General features: G+C 52.3%; 1 protein-coding gene across 2 annotated transcripts in view; it reads right to left on the bottom strand.

Moving 5' to 3' along the window:
• Nucleotides 1-20,198, bottom strand: part of ARHGAP26 (Rho GTPase activating protein 26) — a 149,189-nt gene that overhangs the window by 104,882 nt on the left and 24,109 nt on the right. For both annotated transcript variants that reach the window (XM_054217059.1, XM_054217060.1), the window contains exons 5-11: nt 19,579-19,680; nt 16,540-16,650; nt 15,577-15,681; nt 14,653-14,782; nt 14,174-14,274; nt 11,532-11,626; nt 2,233-2,311 (exon numbers count right to left, since the gene is read on the bottom strand). In XM_054217059.1, the coding sequence (XP_054073034.1) occupies nt 2,233-2,311; nt 11,532-11,626; nt 14,174-14,274; nt 14,653-14,782; nt 15,577-15,681; nt 16,540-16,650; nt 19,579-19,680 (723 nt within the window). The remainder of the gene's footprint in view (nt 1-2,232; nt 2,312-11,531; nt 11,627-14,173; nt 14,275-14,652; nt 14,783-15,576; nt 15,682-16,539; nt 16,651-19,578; nt 19,681-20,198) is intronic.

Genomic DNA, 20,198 nt, shown 5'->3' with positions numbered 1-20,198 from the left:
TGCACTTCTGCAACCCAATCCTAATTTGTTGTGCCAAAACCCAAAAACATCAGCAGGTCAAAATGCAAGTGGGTGACCATATTGATGCAGCTCCCGTTGCAGGTGACCTCATTTCGCATCCTTGCAACAAGGGTTGTCAGTGGAGGTGAGGCAGTGGGAAGTAGGTGAGCGGCCTGAAGGACAAGGGGTGATTTGGACTAGGCGCAAGAATGCACATTTTGTTTCTGAAGAAATCAAAAATATTATCCTGCCTCCTGGTGCCAAAGTAGGGGTTAATTTTGGAGGGAACAAGAGAGCTTGCACACTGGAGCTGGAGAGGTTGGTACACCTTACACCCCAGTGTCCTCCCACTACAGCGGCCCCAGGGCAGGGCCATCCACGGCAAGAGCCCAGGCGGAGGAGCAGGCTGGCTCTCCCAGACAAGGGTCCCTTTTCAACACACGATAGAAAAAGGGAGCAGAGGCTGTCCTGCGCACACAACACACATTCAGTCCCTTTTCGCCTCTGTGCCTGCACCTCCCACTATGCCCGTTCTTGGAAATGGTACATCTCAGGTGCAAGTGAGCATTTTTGTCCCAGAAGCACAATTTTGCTGCAGGGAAGAAAACAATGTGGCAGAGAGCTGTGATCACCATCAACGGTAGGTCCAAGCTATACAGCACCTTCTCTGTTAGGGAGCAGCATTTATTCAGCTCAGAGAAGGAAAAGCTTGGCGGGGACCTGACAGCATCTTTCCTGCGAGAAAGGCATCAGAAAGACAGACCCAGGCTCCTCACAGCTCTGCCTGGTGGGAGGACAAGGGACAATAGGTGTAAATTGAAACAGGAGAGGCTCAGACTGGGTATTAGGAGGACGGTGAAGCAGCAGAGCTGGAGCCCAGGGAGGCAGTCTCCTCCCTTGGATGCTCTCAGCACCCGACTGGGTAACACCCCGAGCAATCTGCTGGACTAGAAACCTCCCGAGGTCCCATCCCGCCTGAATTACTCAATGGATTCCAGGCTCAGACCTGGCTGTAATCCACAACAAAATCCTTTACCTGAAATAGAGAGCAGCACCCTCACGCACACACAGCCTTCCCGACCTCCAGACGCTGCACGTTTCAAAAGCAAGTTGCTTGACTAAGCCCAGCGTGTGCTTTCCAGCATTCACTGAACAGCCCGCCTGTATCCACGTCTCACCTGGCTTTAACGAACATATTTACCATCAAACAAGGACCTTTCCGTGGATTTTTGGGGGGGATCTGCTCAAATCACTACCAGTCTGTGGCCGTGGGGCTGTGCTAGGATGGAACACCCTGCTCCCCGCATGGACTCTCCTCCGCCTGCCAGAGCCTGACTCAAGCCCAGAAGCACAGACTCCTACTCCAAAAATGTATGGGTTGTCCCGTAACAGCCCTGGCTGCTCTCGCTATCCGCAAAGTTTCTTTTCGTATCCTGCTACGCTTTTGGCCACGCTGAGGCACAGAGGCCCACAGTCTGGTCTCGCTCTGCGTACAAAGGCTGCTCGGCAGTGCTGTGTTTGCCGTTTGTTGCTGGGCGGCCGCCACGCCGAGACCGGGCAGCACCGCGCCGCTGACGCACAGCACCCGCACCAGCGCTCCTCCGAGGGAACCCAGTCAGAACCAGCTGAAGCTCTTTGAACGTGGCATACGCATTAAAAAATAAAAACCAGCAACTATGAGGTTTTCTCAAAACCTCCATAACGCCTTCGAGAGGTGAGGAAGCCTGTGTAGCTTTGGCACGGCAGGAGCAAACATGGCAGTGAAGAGGCTATCGCTGAGTACGGGGAACAGGGGCCACACTCCTCCGCTCACGCTAAATCTGCAGTTTTCTACAAGACCCAGAAACGGCTGCCAGATGAGTTGCAGGACTCAAACAGCCCTGGAAATCTACAGCGTATTTTCTTCCACTGCTCTTTTTGCCATGTTTTCCTTTCAGCACAGCACAGCAGCATGTTTGTGCTGGCCAAGCCTACCCTCCTCCTTTCCACCGCACCTTCAAGCAATCCAAGCACAGGAGATACAGTATTACCTCAAATATTTAACCAAGGGATTAAACTATTCTCTTGGCAGAAGGCGCGAGCTGCCCCACGGATACAGCTCTTGCACCGGCTGGCAGGCGCTGCGTGACAGCCTGCTTCGCAGCAAACAATCTGCCCCAGGCTACAAAAAGCTCTCCACAATTTTCTCCAATGCTTTTTTTGCTAATATTTTTTGCTAATATTTCTGCTCACCGGTTCCCGGCCGTCCATTGCCTCCATCCACAGCCTTCGGTCCTCTTCTGAAAGCGCCTGCATGGTGATAACGCCGGGCCTGCGGAGAAAAAGGGAACGCTGTAAATAAACTGCAGGATGGAAAACAAAGGTGACAAAGATAAATTTCCCATGAGAGAGACAGAGGACATCCTTCTTCCTAGCCAAGCCCCAGCAGCATGGGGCTGAGCCCAGCCTGACCTCTCCAGGGACGTCCTTGCAGGACCTAACCAGGACCAGCAAATGAGCAGAGGAGATCTCCAACAATCAACACACATTTTCAGTGTTTTTAGTGTAAGACGGCTGGATGCCAAATTATTCCTCTGGCTCTCGGCCAAACAGCTCACCTGCACTTGGGCTAAGCACATCCCCACAGCAGCAGGAGAGGGCAAGGAAGGTAACTGAGCAAGCAGGAGATCCACGCACCCCAGCCCCCCACGCCCTGCCACTGCCCCAAGCACCGGCTGGTGGGGGGGAACCTTCTGCTCTGTGAAGAATTCCATTCCCAACATGTTCGTGCCAGGTGGCTGCACCACTTCCCTGACCACGTCCATACCCTGATGTTACATGCAGTAACGGCAGCCATGCGACCCTGCTCCGCGTGTGCCCCTGCCAGCAGCCTCGCGGGGGAAGCACTGCGAGGGGTCCCGGGGTGCCCCGGGGTGCTCCCTCCTGCACCAGCTGGTCCTGCCTGGCCCTGCCACCCCCCACCATTCCACAAACAACAGCCCCTGAGCTGTACTGTAAATCCAGCCCCCCAAAAATAACTCTGTCTTTGCTTATTTATTTTAATGAGAAAGGAAAAGAACAGGCCTGCAAACAAAGCACGGGGAGGCAGGGGACAGCACTGGTCCAGCCCTCGCCCTAGGGCCAATGCCACCTCCACCACTCCTCAGTGGACCCTGAGTCTACTCATGGACTGCCCTTTCCATAAAATGAGTTAAAACTTAATTACCTAGCTCTGATAAGCATGAGCACCAAGGTCATGATGGATTTAACATGGAGTATTTGCACAACCTCAGGTGTGGTTGTGTGTTTGCAAAAGAGAGGAACACGCCGCAGAGGGCGAAAGCCAACGCTGTGCTCCCACAGGGCACACCGCGGGCTGACGATTTACTGCATCTCGCCTGGCTGCAAGCTGTCAGGCTGTCCATCCTCGGCATCCCAGCTCATCTCACAGCCAGCGGATCCAGACACAAGAAGCCTAGCCAGCCCTACGCCTCACCAGCCTTTGGGTCCTGGTCTCCAGCCTCCAAGGCGGGGGTTGCATCCTGCCCTGCTCACGCTCCCAGCAAACCTCCTCGCAGGCAGAGCCCCCAGTCTCGGTGAGATGGCCAACATCTATTCTGTTTGTTTGGTCTAGCTGTTCTGCTTCCTCCCAGGCTATTTTCAGATGCATTAGTAGAGCGTGGCAGCTATTTCTGCAGGAGGAGAGCGGGCAGAAGCCCTGGCAACGGGGGACACACAGGCATGGCCAGAGTGCTGCACGACTGCGTGCTCAGGGTGGTTATCAGCACCCTCTGCAGCAATGCTCGTGGAGTTTCATCCATCAACAGCAGACAACAGAGAACCTCTGACACGGCTCTTCCCCTCCATGGCGAAGCGCAGCGGCTCCAGAAGGGCAGCAGAGAGCCAGGATCACCGCTCGCGGGGCACGGGGCTGCCGTGGCACAAGGCGGGGAGGAAGCAATTCCTGGGGATTGCGTTCAGCAGAGCACGTAGGCTCTTTTTGGTACTAAATTCTCAAGAACTGATAAGGCCTGGGAAGAGGGGTAATTTCTAACTTGCACTTCCCAACAGTGATTCAGCAGGAGAACGTGAGCTGTAACAACACTCTGCAGAAGTCTTTGGTCCTCGATAAGAGCTGATCCTCTGTTAGAAAAGAAAACATGAACAGGAGCTCCCATAGTGGTGGGTTTGGCCCATCTTCTGTCACTTCTGTGGTACATATGGGCAAGGAACAAAGGATTAACCCTTGTCCCTAACTCCATTCCCCAACCAACCAACCAACCAACCCAACAGTTGGCTTTCGGCACACACACGGCAGCTTAGCACTGTTTCACCAGCAGAAACCGTGCATTCAGCCTTGCAACAAGCCCAGGTCCAAGTAAACCAGACATAATATGTTTGATCTCTGCTAATCCCATTGGTGAGTCAGTCAATACTCACCAGCTTAGTGGTTTGGAAATTTACTCATTTCGAAGGGAAGAGGAAACCACTTAACCATCACCCCACTTGAGAAAGAAAATGTTCAACATCCAACGCCAAATATTTTCAAATCACTGAACAAAGCTCCTTGTTGTGCAGAGACAAAGCAATTCAAGAGTCATCCCTGGTGCCTGAGGAGCTGGCAGTGGCGCTGGCAATGAGCTGGAAGCAAACCCATCCCAGTGGCAGGAGAAGGCTCTTCCTTGGGTGACCACAGGTCTCAGCTGCACCCCTTTCAGCCTGGGCTTAAGTCTGAGTTTAGAGCAAGCTGCTGCTGAGGGCACAGCTACCCCAGGCAGAAAACCCTGGAAGGGCTCTAGCTCAACTAGGGAGGCACGGGAAAAAGAAATATTGGGATTCCTGTCTCTTTAGCCAAGACATTAAAACAAAGACATTTAAATTGTTCATTTGCGTTAAACTTGACACTGGACTCCCAGCGAGGCGCCGCAGTCTTCGGGAGACAATATTGGTATCTGGCGTGCCAGGTTCCCTCACGCACAGGGCAAAAAGGTGATAACGTGAAAATGTTTGTTCTGCCTTTGAGCAGATAACAACTCTTCGGGCTTCACTTCAAAGTCAAACTTATTTAACAGCATGAGGGGAGGGGCTGAGAAACTGAATTAAAAGCCTATTTACATTGCAAATAGCTCTGCATTTTCTCCCACGGTGTTCATTTGCCAAGGCATCCATTGCACCACTTTCCTGAGCAGAACCGTCTTCCTGGTTGTGATGTGCTTAAAATTCACCCCATACATTACACCTCATTCATTATTTATTTGGACGATGCCCACAGGGTACCACGTGCTTAATAGTCAGGTAGGATGTCTGGCGCTGAAACAGCATCCTACTAATACTATCAACACGCCGCTGTGTTGGACTCGCTGTCTGCAGCCAGCCTCATTGACATGGGGTTTCCTTGAAGATCAACCGTTTCCAGAAGTGTGCTCATTAGATTAGGGATATCTCAATTATTCAGTGGAGAGCCTGAGAGAGGGAAGGCCCTTCCCTGACTTCCTTTCCCAAAAGATAAACAAAACGTCCCTATCTTTGCTCCCTCAGCTAGCATACAAATGATCCTGAATACTGGAGTGTAGCTGGGTTGTGCTGCTGGGCAGCTCCTGTCCCCTCCCAAAGCCTGCTGTGACACGGACACACACCGGAGGAGCCTCCTTTACCCTGGTGGCTCTGCCCAGCTGAGCCAGCCCCAAGACCATGGCATGGGGACAGCAGCATGGGGACCCTCCTGGATCTGACCTCTAAATACACAAATGTGAACCGTTGTGGCAAACAAGAAAAAGGACCCGCTGCTTCATTAGTAGGGGCTGCAACATCCCTCTCAACCTCCAGGCACCAAAACCCTTTGCCTTCTTCTGGGATGCAAGGGGAGGAAAGGGACATTTTGTGACCAGCAGGAATCCATTTCTGAACTGAGTGCATGCGGACGCGTGAGACCGGGGTAGAACATGGTAAACACTTTGCAAGAAAGTATATTTTCAATATGCTACAATCTAAAAAACTAAAGGGATATTTCCATATGAGACCACACAGGAAATTTGAATTTTCTCAATATCTCAGCTTTTGTGAAAAACAACCTGGTTTTTAGGAGCTATGACTAAGCAAGCAAAGAAAATGAGAAAGTCCAATAGCTTTTCCTTCTTCCAGAAAAACAAACAAATAATGAAAGCAATAGAAACAGATAAGAACTTTCAACTCCTGTAGCAGCTTATCATACCGAGACAATCTAAACTGCTGAATGAAAAAACATAAGAGCGGATTAATAACAGGGTCTCGAGGGCTGAGCGGAGTTGAGCGCAGGGAGAAGTTTGTCGTCCCAGTCTGAGCAGGGCAGTGTCACCGCACACTGCTGGCACCCCAGACAGGACCCACAGCCATAGGGCGCTGGTCCAGGCACCAGCAGACAGACGTGGCCCCAAAAAAAAGATAAGAGAAGATGTAAATAAGGGGGAGACTTTGTTCCCGAACTCAGAAAGTCTCACGTGTCCATGTAAAGCTTAAAGCACTCTTAGTACAACCGCCACCAGCACGTTCTGCAGGGCATGGGCTGGTGTGGGTCTCTGTGGCCACTGAGGGGGGAACGAGCTTTATCTGCTGCTCGTTGCCAGCCCGCCTGTGAAAACCCCATAATTGCTTTGTTTAAAAGGTCATTGGAAAGGCGACACCAGGAGAGGAACAAGTACAAGTTGTATTGCACGTGCTGTGCAAAGCACGGGCAAGAGCGCTGGGAAACACCAGCAGAGGTGGGGTGGCCACCGGCGCGCAGCACTGGGAAGCGGGAAGCGTGCCCCACCATGGGCAAGGTGACACTCACAAAGAAATACACAGGTCTGTAAAGCGCGTACCCAGGGCAACGCCAACCACCCGCCGACTGAATGCCATCTGGTCGGGGAAATGGCGGGGCAGGCGCCTCGCGGCTCACCCACCCCGCTGCCAACCATTGCGCAGCCCGACCCAGCGCCACGCCAGCCACCTCGGGGCACGCGGGCAGCAGCCCAGGGCAATGGCGTTACGTGCCGAGTTCACTGCCTTTATGAACAACTAAGAGACCAAAACCCCCAAATTTTGAATACCTCCTGTTCCCATAAAAGCCAATTGGTATGAGAAGCACTTCGCTTCTGGCCCAGAGCAATGACCTACATTATCCTGAATTACACAGCCTTTGTCACCAGCCAGATGAGATACTCCTCCTCCTAAGGCTCATTTTGTAAGACACAGGCTGTCATCCCCCTTTACCTTGTTTACAAAACTGAGTTAATGCACAGAGACTCCAAATAAGTTTAGTTTAAAAAAAAAAGAGCAGTGACAGTAAAACACACTATCCATCACACTGGGAATGTATTTCAGCCAGACACTTGGAACACCATTCTGGGGCTAAGTTTGCTGTAACAAAGCAATAAAATACTCCCAACTTCCCAGAGAGAAAATCAGAGCTATTTGCAAATGCAGTGTTTGGGATTTCTTAGACCTCTCGCGAACACCTGTACCACAGCTTCTCAGTCAGCATTAAGAACTTCGGCATCTCCTTATCAGACAATAGGAAAAGGAAGAAATGTAACGACAGATCAGGCTCAAGATTTTCAGCTCAGTAGTGCTGAATCATCTTTAAAGGAGAAAAAACATTACTTTTTTCCCCCCTAGCAAGCAGCAGCTTCTGCGGGTGTTATTTAAAAATCCCCACGCCTGCACCCCATGTCGCGTGTGTACCAGTTTCCCAAAATGCAACGCTGACAACGAGCCCATTTCTGTGCTGATGAACATAAGCGGGGAAGAGCCAGCCGAGGCTGCCACCTCTAGGCTGTACGGCAATGCGGGAACTCGAGCGTGGTCCTCTCGCTCCTGTGTCCCTGTCACCCCCAAACCCCGGGGTTCTACCGCATCCTACAGCACCCAGCAAGCTGCTATGGACAGAGCTTGAAGAGCTACGCGAATTTTATGGTGATAGGAGATAAAAATACTTGAATAGAAAATGAAATTCCCTCATACGTACTTATATGCGTGTGGCTGTTAGCACAGGATTTGACACATGAGCAAATCATAATTACTAGAGGTTTTATACCACCAGCTCCAGCAGGAGACAGAGGGATAGCCCTGTCCCCGAGCCCCACCGGCGCTGCTTCATCCTCCTACCCCAGTTAAGTAACATGGACACAACTTGTCAGGCCATAATAAACCAAACTGGTAAATAAGCCAGTCTGTGCGCAGAAAACTTAACAAATTACTGAATACGCTTCAGGAGAGCCTGGGAAGGAAGTAGATCTCACGCTATCCCCATGGCACCAAGGCATGCAGGTAACTCACAAAGGCATGAGCCCGGGCTACCTGTCCCGGCCGCAGAGCCCACGTGGGACATTGGCTTGCAGATGCCTTTGCAAGGTTATTTAAGTGTAATCTGCTGCAGCAATAAGGGATGTTTTGGACCCAAATGGTGGGTGGCAGCAACGCATCACCTGTCCAGCACTGCTGGACATACCAGTGGCCTTGGCGCATTGCACAGTCACAGGTTTCAACCCAGAGCCTGTGGATCCTTCGAGGACGATGCTGCTCCGGAGGGGCCCGCAGCAGAGAGCCCAGAACAGCCGACCGAACACCACGGGATGTGTCTCTGGAGAGATACAGAGGTGATGGACCAGGCTGGGCAGGGCTTGGAGCAACCTGGTCTGGTGGGAGGCGTCCCTGCCCAGGGCAGGGGGTGGCACTGGATGAGCTTTAACAACCTAAACTTTCCAGCCCCAACCATTCTGTGATTCTATGATTCTGTGCACAAACTGCCATCTGCCGCCACCCCCAGCAGCGCAGCAATGCCCCTTGCCGAGGAAGCACACAGGTAGCCCAGCATATTCTCTCCCCACACATACTTTTTTAAGGGACAATCCAATTTAATTGTAGGAAGCGAGCGATATGTACGGAAAAATCTTCCCACTCTCTTAATCCACCTGTATCCAAGCTCACCTTTTGAAAGGCAGTTTCAACCTTCAGCAGAAGCACACTCCAGTGCCATTATCACCCTTACCTCTGAACACCACAAATGCACGTGGTTTTCTCAGTGTCACAGTGTCCTGGGCTGGCTTAATGACCGGTGCCTGTATGCACCTATCAGTTACAAGATACTTGACTCTTGCTGGACGTTGCTTACAAGTCTAACTTTCATTTAGAAGTTGCATACGGAAAAGAAAGGGGAAAATTACTGTAAGTCAAAACACAGTACATATGTGAGACAGAGAAGCATCTTGGGGATGTTTGCCTTAATCATATCCAGACTTCCTGCATGGGAAGAAGACATCAAGTTTCTAACTTCTCTATTAGTAGAAACAATAAAAACAAACACAAAACAAAAAGAAAAAAAAACGAAAAAAAAAAAAACAGTGCAAGGCAAAAAGCCCACTACACAAGTCGGCCTTCTCCGTTCTGCGAAAAGAGACACAGGCACCGCTCCAGCTAGCCTTTGGTCAAAGATATCCTATCATTTGTGGTCAGCGGACTTGGGTGGAGAGTATGGGCTGAAGTTTTTGCCTGTGCTCGGGTCCTTACGCCAGAGCTGCTCTCTTCCAGCACGAAATGGAAAGCGATGCCTCCGAAAGCATTATCTTCCCATTCCCCCAGTCTGGCTGACCCCCCGAGCAGCGGCACGGTTCTCCCTCCCGATGGTGCCCAGATGAGCCCCAGCACCTCCGGCTGCGACCGGGCACCTCTGCACAACATCACCAGATCACCTGCGTTCCCAGGGCCACACGGCGAAGCCAGGCCAGGCTCCGTCAGGACAGCTGCAGGGTGGCACCCACGTGCTGTCAATCCCCGATAATCCCGGGCTGGCAAGGAAACCATTCCTCGATACACACCGCTTTGTAGAACAGGCCAAATCAGGGGTGCCGGGAAAGGTGAAGGTGATCTCCAGCAAACACTGGCCATTGACAGTGTCACCCAAAGCCCTGATGGTGCCCATATCTCCCGACGCTCAGCACGACCAACCCAGGGAGGGGGAGACAGGCTGGGCACAGCACACTCTCTTTGGGCCGTGCAAAACCTGTTGCCTCCTCTTCCTCTTAGCTTAACTATTTTGGAAATAACCATTATTTTAGACAACTAATGACAAATCCTGATACCAAAAATATGCAGAGTTGCCTGTATATTGGGGTGAGAACCAGCCTTTTATTTCATGTTTTCTGCTCTCACTGTCTTCTCAGGCAGAGGCAAACTCTTGCAGCAGGAACGCGTACAAGAAATGAGCAATTTCTCGGGTTTCCCCGCCTTTGCCGCTCCCCTGCCATTATTTACATTTAGCAGGCATATTTCTGGAGTAGCTCTTGATCCCATGCCTAGCAGGCTCCAAACATCAAGGGAAGGTTCAGCTGCCTCTGAACACGCTGCAGAAGAAAACTATTGTGGTGGCTGGCTTCTCCTCCTCCCAGTTTTATTTTGATTTTCACATTTTAAAAAAAAAATACATCCTCGGGGCATAGGAAAAAAAAAAATCCCCACGTCAGCAGAAACACTGCAGCTTTCTGGAGGAAAGCGCAGCTAGAGAGAGCGGGCTGCAGCCCCGGGGTTATCTTATCCCTCAGCCAAGGCAGGCAGAGCTCCATCACCCCAACTCCTGCCAGCCTGGGGCTGGCAGCAAAATGCTGCGGAAGCTCAGGCTGGGCAGGGAGAGGTACCGTGGGCTATTCCAGCGTTATTCAACACCGCGGGTTTTCATGAACTCGGGTTTTCCGAGACCTCCTGGGCATTCCCACAGTGGCCAGCACAGGGGAGGACAGCTGGAACATGAACAGGCACACAACTAGGAGGGCACAGTGGAGAGAGCTTTTGTAAACCATGTAAACTTCCTGCAGCGAGGAAGATATGAGGCAGTGACTAATCCCGCTTGGAACAGCAACCCCAGCCTGGTTTTCCTGTTTATATATGTAAGCCATGCGTGATGCTAATTAGATATGATAACAGGCTTTCATTCCTAGGCGCTATAGATTGAATCCACACATACATCTGGTTCAGCTGCTACGTGATAAATGACATCAGAAAGCATTTTACTCCTTCAGGAAAAAGCAATGAATGAGAAGTGCCCCGAGGTGCAAGCCGGACTGCCATTACTGCCCATCCATAGCGGACCAGAAACAGCCACTCTCCAGCACAAAAGCTGAAGTTATTCCAACACATACCCAATGCTGGAAAGAGCCATCATATCCCTGCCAAAACACCCACAGAGCATCTTTTCCATACTTGTGACCATTTACCTTACGTGGCCAGGGACTGCAGAAGTGCTAAAACACCATTAAAGTCGCAGAGACTTGAGTAAACTCGGCACCTTGTAAACCAAAGCACTAACTCAATATACTGAGAGCACTTGGCTAGAAGCACCAGGGAGAACGCGTTTCCATGGACTAATGCTTTCCATTCATGGAGGGTATGACTAAAGGAGATGAGAAACACGCAAACTGCACAAGAACTATCCAGGAAAGCCAAGTACGGATGAGTGTCACCTTTCCCCGCGCACAGCTAGCTTAACACCCCCGCATGCACCCTGCAGGTACGCCGAGGCTGCGACACCCCTTGGCACTCACCGATCGACAGCTTCCACGTCAAAGCAAAATCTCTTCTCGATGGAGTCGGTTTTCCGCCGTGTGCAGGATTTGAGGGTAACAGCTTCGTCTTCTCCCTAAGAAGAGGCAAAATCGCAGATAAGGCTGAGAACAACCAACCAACCGTGTGCTTGTCTCCAGCACCCACCACGCTTTCAAAGAACATGTTCAAAGCTGGGGGGATTTGCCAATATCAGCCTGCTAAAAATATGTATTTTTATATATCTGACATGAGGACTTGTCTTTTCACCCTTGCAAACGTGTTTAGCCCAAAATCTTTCATGAGAAGCCTTCCTTTCTGAACGCACACAATTCAATTTGTGCACTAAGCATCACACAACCCATGCTTCAGAGAGGCAGGGAGTGTTGAACCACAACTTTTGGGCAAAGTCAACTTTATTTTCCATTGCTGAACAATGCATCATAGACCTGGCTGTCAATTTTCACTCCAGGCTGCGTTTTTGGCAGCCTTCTGCACATGAGAACTCTTTTAACGGGAGCAAACATGTCTTAAAATGTTTATTATATAACAAAGCAATGACAAACCCGTGCTCCCATCCAGGCGTCCGCAGCCAAGTTGTACTGGATTTCCACACGCCGAGCAGGATCCGGCAGGATCCGCGTGCACTGCTGTCCTCTGCTGGAGGAATTCCCTGATCAGTCCCTGCCAGCACAGACATTTCCCCTTCTCCAATTTGTAAAATCCACTGATGACTCAATAGAAAATGCATTCTGAATGAGTTCCTGGAGATGGCCACTTTTCTGTGCTCTCCGTGCTGTTCTTGATGACACCTTGGCTGACCACCCTGTTCCCTGACATCACCATTTTTCCAGGAAACACATCTCAGGATCCAGAACAGACCCGGGAAGACAGACCTGAGAGAGGTCCCTGCAAGCCTTCTCCATGGGGATCAGCAGAGCTACCTGAACCCACTGCTGGCACGAAGCTGCTCCCAAGCTACCCAACTCCCTGTCCAGTATTCGGGGAATGCCCCGGCTTCAAACCCACTAATATCCGGCTCCAGCTGCAGCCCGAGGGGCATTCACAAGGGGCTGATACCACGCAGTGTCCTTTGTGACCCAGGAGCGTTGGGTCTCCTCCGGCAGCACCGACATCGCCTGTCACTTGGCGCCTGCTCCAGCCAGACCCCGAAATGCCCGGCAGCGCGGCCATGAGCCCCCAGGCTGCTCCACGTTCTGATGTCCATGCCGGTCATCGCTGACAGACTCTGCGGCTCCGACAGAGCTGTCCCGGCTTAGGCGGCGTTTCATGCCAGGATCCCGCAAGCCAGGAGACCCTGGGTGAGCAGCTCCCCAGCGCGGTGGCTGGCACGGCATGCCGGAGCAGGGCTCCTGCCCTGCACGAGAAGGGCTCGTGGTCGTGCCGGCAGCGCCCACACCCTGGGGTGCCAGGGAAGCCACAAAATGCGAAGAGACCACATGAAATACAGTGCAGCAGCTGATGATTACAGGGCTGGGATATTTTAATGCTGAATTATAATGAAGATGCTCCGAGGCAAGAGGAAATTAATTTTAAAAGTTGTCCTCCTCGCAGCCGACTCCCTTTGCCAGCAGGGAGCCATGCGGCAGCCTGTCCAGCTGCCCCCGGCACTCCCCTGCAAGGGGATAATGTCTGCAAACCACCCCAGCCGGGAACACTCCGGAGGGGTCTATTGTTCCTGCTGTAGAGAGGAGCAAAGCCAGCTACAGTCGGGCTCCCGCTGCCCCGGGAGCAGTGGGGCAGATGGCATGCACTGGCCCCCCACGCCCCACATCCACTGCTCCTGCCGCTCCCCCGCACCCCCTCGGGGCCGAGGGCAGCTCCAGGCTCTGCTGTGGCTCTGTCTAAAACAAACCAGCTTCACACCAAGTCACAGCCATTGAGGATGGAGCAAAATAACAACCAGGTTCTCTTCTCCAGGTCTTGGAGCAGGGGCTGGGGACCAGGGCGCAGGCGCACGCAGAGCTGGGGTGCGGTGGGTGTGCGTGGCATGACCCCACTCCACTCCCGGCCCTGACCACCCCCTCCACCTGCAGAACAGCCGCAGCCTCGCAGGGCACGGGGCAGGCACACAACCCACGGCGTGCCCAGCAGTGCCAGGGACAGCCAGCATGGAACTGAAGATGCAACTGTGCACACTTCAGCTTTTAAAGGTCTCTCCTTCCACAAACCAGAAATAAGTAAATAAAGAACAGACTAAAAGTGAGAGGTAAAAGGCCCAGTCTCAGCCCAGAGGCAGCTGCTGCAGACTTGTCCTTACAAACAGCTGTGTGCAGACACCAGCCTGGAATATGGAGCTGGGGCATGAAACGAGAGCGATGTCCAAGGGGTTGTATCCACTTGAAAAACCAGCTCTGCTCTTGGCACAGCTGACAGTTTCCACAGATCTGTGGGCTTTGGGGGTTTTCTTGTATTTTTTTGTTTTTTTTTAAACAAGGTGCAGAGTTAATTCCCCATGTGGCATCCGCTCAGCCTGTAATGAATCTGACCCACTTCACTGGCATTTGTGTCACCTTGCTAAGAAAGGATCCGTCTGAGCACCGGGAGAGCGTGCAGCTGCCAGCTCCGCAGCACTCCTCGGCAGAGACCCCGGGACGCCATCCTGCTGCCAACCAGCACTCACCCCTTTTCCTCCAGATTTCTGGTCAAACGGCACCATCGTTATCCGCTTTGATTCCCTCTGGTATGTGCAGTAATGCTTCACCCAGGAAGTCCCAAAGTGACCTGCAAAGCAAATGCCGTTTTTATCCGCTGAACTAGCACAGTTTCAGTGCCCTCCCATTAATAACCTGCACGTTTAGCAATCACTTAACATGACAGATTTCTGTACCTACGGTTCTTGTTGGAATTTGCAGGTGGATTAAGCATTATTACCCCCCTTCTGTTCAGGGGAAAGACTTTTATCAGGCATTGGCAGGGATTCTCCCTCCCAGGGAGAACCTGCCTTCCACATTCCCACCTTAATATCCCGCCCGTTGGGCCAATCCCTCTCTTTCACGGATTTTGTAGCCTGCTGAATTAGCCTTCATGCCCAACGCCGTGATAAACCACCTTCCCCAGACGCATTGCCCTGGCAGGCAGCTCCGCCGCCCCGGCACCTACGTTTCTCCTGCACGTAGAGATAACCCTCCATCGTATACGGGCTGATGTTTTTGTGCTCGTGAGGATTCTCCTTCATCTTCTTCATCAAAGATTCGACCTCTGACCTCGTTCCTTCAAAACGATTTCTTGTCTGAGAATTAAAACAGGAATGCCTTCGAATTAAAACAGGAATGCCTCTCCAATGCATGGACCCAACGTGGCCCCCTCTGCAGCGAGGAGGCACCAGGCTGGGAGGGGATGGGATGGGATGGGAGCCCAGAGCTGGGTCACCACAGCCCGCGTGGGAAGTGGGAGCAGGGGAGCCCACTGTCAGCCACAGGACAGGTTTTCTTCCCGGGCCTGGGTTTAAGCTAAAAGAAAAATGTTATGACAATTCGCAAGTTGTTTGTATTATGAGTTTTGTGAAAAAGTTGTTTCAAAAGAAGGAAACAAGTCTGAATCTTTGGTAGAAAAAGAGTAATTTTATAATAAGAGAGGAAAGCAAAACTGCAATGCCAACATGCCAAAGCCCTGAACACACGTCTGACGTGCAGGCACCAACCGCGCCCTGGGCGCAGCCGCAGCCGGCGGAAGGGCTGCGCTCCACAACCCGGAGACTGGCGCAGCAGAGAGTGCTGCACTTCCCAGAACAAACAGCGCTTCAAAACACTTGCAAAATGATTTGAAACAGGCAACGAGGTCTGCCCGCTAGCTGGCTCCTGGGGAAGCTGGGAATGAACCGCCATGTAGGCTGTGTATACCATGCCGTGCTATTTACAAAAAAGAATTTACTTTTGACAACACAGTCAAAGCCTTTGCTTAACGGCACACAGAAAAAAGGAGAATAAAACCTTTATTAAAATATATCAAATTGTTAGCTAGCTCTGCAGGCCAGTCACGGTGACGGGCACATGGCACAGTGGCACAGGCACGTGGCACACTTACGTTCTGGATGCTGATTGTCAGCTCTGTCTTAAAATCACTGAAGTCCTTTGCAAGCTCGTAGCCGTGGTGGTAGAAGGTGAAAAGCCCCTGCAGAAAGGCCAGCAGCTGTGTTGGGGTAAAATGAATCGGACAGTCAGTAGAGACCCACAGCCGCTTTCAGAGCCACTGCAACACCCCGGGGCGGAGGGCCTTGCCGGCAGTCCCTGGGAAGATGCTCTGTTCCTCATTTCGCTTTCAAAACCTCCTGAACTGACCCCAAAGCCGAGTCTGCGCTTCCTTCCCCCAAAGCCAAGGCAAGTCCCTGCCCCAGGACCTCTCGTCCCCTCTGTCCCCCCTCCCCCCTGCATCCCCGAAGCCCCAGGGTCACTGGGAGAAGAGACAGGAGGTGCGGGAAGGCGCCAGGAGGAAGAGGAGACAGCACGCTGCCGTTCCCAGAGTTGCGCCTCTCCCAACCCCAAGTTACTCTTGGCTCAGCAGGAATTGTCTTTGCAAAGAGCTGCGGAGGTTTGGTACTTCCCAGAGGAGCATTAAACTACTTAGCACCTGAGCAAAGGTAGGTCTTAGAAACCTCTTTTTTTTTTTTTTTTTTCTCTCCCCGATTTCTGTCACTCCTGCACTCTTCCTCCCTTGGGAACGTTACAGTTCTATTTTTTTTTCCCCAATCAAGCCTATTTTTCTTTTAATTACCAGCAGGCCCCTCAGTCCAGCCCATCACGACAGAGATGTCTGCACAATAAAAAATGAAATATTCCAGCGTGCACATGGCCACCGAGCTAATGGCTCACATGGGTGCTTTCTCCCCCCAGATCTCCCTCAGAGAGGGGCTGTGGGGTAAGGCTGGACCCCCCCCAGCCACCCCTCCGCAGGGATGCCCCACCCCGCAGCCCCGCTCCCCACGAGTCCCCGCTTTTCTATGCAATCCCACACTTCTTGCAGGCTGAGGCAGCTTGAGCCCTCACTTACAGGTTCCACGAACTCGAACATCTTCCTCTCCTGGACCTCTTGCACCTTGAAGACATACTCCAGGGAGACTTCGTAGAAATGCTGCCGAACCAGGTCCACCTGGCTGTCTGCCTGCAAGCGCCGGGGAGATTAAAGAGGAAATATGAAGTTACTACTGACCGGCAGCGCTTGGCCTCGTGACCAGAGGACATCTGGGTCTAATGGGAACGCGTCCGTGCAGAACTAATTCAGCTTCAGACCCCAGTCCAGGGCTGGACAGATGGCACAGCGATTAAATATAAACCTGATTCACATGAACAGGCCCTTTCTTCAGCTGAAAAATGACTCATGTTCTCACCTCCCTGACAGCTGTGTAGAAAAGCATGCATTAGAAGCAAGAAAAACGAGAAGTCACTGCATACTTGACAATAAAAGGCAATTCTCTGCTTTCTGGAAAGCACCACAGCCGGAGATTGCCTGGAGCATCCTGGGGCCAAACTGGGCAGTGCACGCACCCCACCACCCCCTCCAGCGAGCGTGTCACTTCGGTGGCTCAGCAGACAGCAATTCCCCTCTGCTTTGAAGCTAAAGTGAACAAAAATAGGGATACGCACTGAATGCCAGTGCGTAACAGTAACTTCATCACGCACAGAGCAGCTGCACTAGAAGTGGGGTGAGGGACATGGGTATCCCCAGGCTGCCATCCCCAACACATGTTGCTGCCACTTTTGCGAGTGACACTTTGCATAGAGCGACCCAGGGCATCACAGATGGCGGTGGTGCCCACAGGGATGTCTGTCTGAGTGACCCATCATCCCTCTGATCTCAGCGTCACTAAACTCAGCTGGTCGAAGAGCCTCACCCCCAGCACAAAACGCCATCAAGCCATTGCTCAACAGGAGGCAAATTCTTCTGTCCCGGCCGAGGCCAGCAGGGAGTCCTCGCCAGCGTGACCCACACTGTGCCCAGGCAGACCCGGACCTCCGGGGAGGAGGAGGATACGCCGTGCCGTGCACCCCGTCAGGGCTGGACTCACGGCTGCTCCCGCGCCCTGCAAAACCCAGTTGGCAAATACCCACTTGCATTCGAACAGCGGCTTACTCCTGATTTTCTGTGTGACACAGGCGTGAAATGGCCTGTTTTCCCCATGACCTGCCACCAGCATTTGTGCTGCGTGCCCGTGGTGCGCAGGCTGAGGTATTTAGCAAACTGAGTTCTGAAAAGCAGAAAATATGACGCAATCAAATAACTTTGGCGGGAGTTAAATGGCAGATTAGACTCTGTGTGTTATTTAATTGGTCAGCAGCCAAAGCAGCAGAAAATTCCCATGGCTTCCTCCTCTCCCCGCCTCGCCGCAGCAGTTGCCCTTGTGCCTGGTATCACCCTCCAGATGCAGACAGCAAGAGGAGGTTAGGAAATACAAAGCACCAAATCTCCCAGCTACAAATCCTTGTCTCTCAAGCCATCAGGGCATCAGACGGCTCATAAATGGGTGGTGTCCACTTTCCTAAAATGCTCCCATACCTTTCCCACACACATCTGCCGTGGCTGCAGCCCCCTGCCCAGAGAACCCTTGGCAGGCAGGGACCACGGCGGGCAGGGACCACGGTGGGCAGCCCCAGGGGAGGTGCCAGACAGGCCAAGCACTCCCATGGACCACATCCACATTTCACAACCTACACACTGGACTGCTCTTTCAAAGGCACCCCCTCCTCCATGGAGCCTGAGCCACCAAAAATAATGTATGCTTCCTAGTACCCCAGGGGAAAAGGCCCCTACACCTGAACTTGGGAGCAGGCGCTGCTGGCTCCAGCCTCCTCCTGCCTTCGCAGCGAATGCCGAAGTCAACATTTAGGTGGAAGATGCCAGCAGATGGCACCAGCAGCCAGCGCTGCTCAACGTGCACCAGCAGCCGCATCCTGCGCGCAGCCACTACCTGCATCCCGCACTGCATCCCACACCGCATCCCGCACACAGCCACTGCCTGCATCCTGCACCGCATCGCAGCACCCTGCTGCCCCGGGCTCCCAGGTAGCCCCGCAGGGCTGTACTCTGGCCAGGGCATGGGATCACACCTCTGAAAGTCACTGCTACAACCCAAGAGCCACGAGTGGCTCCTCCCCTCCCTGGAAAGAAATCCTTCCACTCCTGTGTCTCACAATAGTATTCCAAACACAAACTACAACAGAGCTTTAAAGGGTTATTTAAAAGCCATGAGAATGGGACTCTCTGTCTTCTGGGACGTATGGGTGCTTCCACATGGTAAGGGATTTACAAACTCGGAACATCTATGCAAGGACAAAGCTGGCTTGCAGGCATGTCAACCCTGATTCTTCCCCTTTTCAACCCTAATTTGGTGGAAGATGATTATTTGTGCCACAGACGTATCTGCTCTCTTGAGTCCCCAGCTCCGCTGGGCCCGTACCCCCACCTGAGCTATGCCAGTGGAGGAAATACCACCTCTGCCCACCAGTTCCCCCAGAAGCGGCCCAGCAACACATCAGCATCATGCCCACAAGCAAGGACGTGCACCCTGCAAGGACCAGCCCAGCTCCGGGCCAGTGCAAGGAATTCCAAACGTGGAAGAAGTGATTGAAAACTCAGTGTACTCATACAGTAAGAGCATTTGGCCCAGCAGCAAACTATGTCCCGCGTCAGCAACAGGCCCCTAAAGCAGTTTAAAAGCACTAAGCCTGATCGCTCCTCCCATGAAGCCCAAAGCCAGTGCAGCCACTTTCAGAGAGGGAACTAAAGACATCCATGATTTGTGCTGGCACAAGGGCAGCCTGCAGCAGAACCAGTTCCTTTCTGTTACACTCTTTAATTATAAACTGTCTCTCCTTTTTGATTGCTGTCCATTTTGGGATCTCTGATTTACTCACCAGAACAGCTCCGTCCCCTTTGATTACAGGAAGAGGGGAAAACCCACTACTCGCAGTCAGAGTGAGGGAAAAAAAAATGAGTTTACAGCCAGAAGAACCAATGCTATGAACTGCTTAACGCATTCAAAAAGCTCACCACAGTTACTGCTAGACACGGAAAACCAGAGGTTGCTCTCACCTCCTGAAGCTGGGACTCTTTCTTCTTCGAAGACAAGTTTAAGTGCTTTTCTAGGACACCACAATACTTCTCCGTCTCCTTGTCATATTTCTTTTTGGCATCCTACAAAACAGAACCAAAAGTGTGACGCTGAACACAATGGCCGTGAGGATGCACGGCATCCCTACAGCACGGTGCAGGACTGCAAGCACCAGGTGGGAGCCAACCCCCTTCTGCACAGCACAAGACGGGACCAAGGCCACGGGTCATAAACTGGAAGCGGGTGATCATCGGGCAGCTCCAGGAAAGGGGCTTGGGCTGCAAAATCCAAGACTTTGGGGAGCCTCTCCTCTATTCCCAGAGCCCAAGGCTTGGCAAAAAATCCAGGTCCAGAGACAATGCAGTGAGGAAAGTGTTTGCTAACCAGCTAAGCAGCGCACCGTCACGACTTCACATCCCATCCCCTGCCACCACTCAGGATGATGACACAGTAATTTGGCTGTTTGTGGCAGAAGTGTTAAAGCAGGATGTCAACTCTTCTTTCACACCTCTCGTCCCAGCCTCGCCACCCTGACACCCCAGTAGGAAATCCACCGACACCCACTAATAACCAGCTTCTTTCTGAAGGGCCCCTTTTTGAC

Source organism: Rissa tridactyla, chromosome 11 (genome assembly GCF_028500815.1).
Source record: "Rissa tridactyla isolate bRisTri1 chromosome 11, bRisTri1.patW.cur.20221130, whole genome shotgun sequence".
Classification (NCBI taxonomy): domain Eukaryota; kingdom Metazoa; phylum Chordata; class Aves; order Charadriiformes; family Laridae; genus Rissa; species Rissa tridactyla.
The sequence above is the reverse complement of the archived record's forward strand: the minus strand, read 5'-3'. Positions and strand labels throughout refer to the sequence as shown.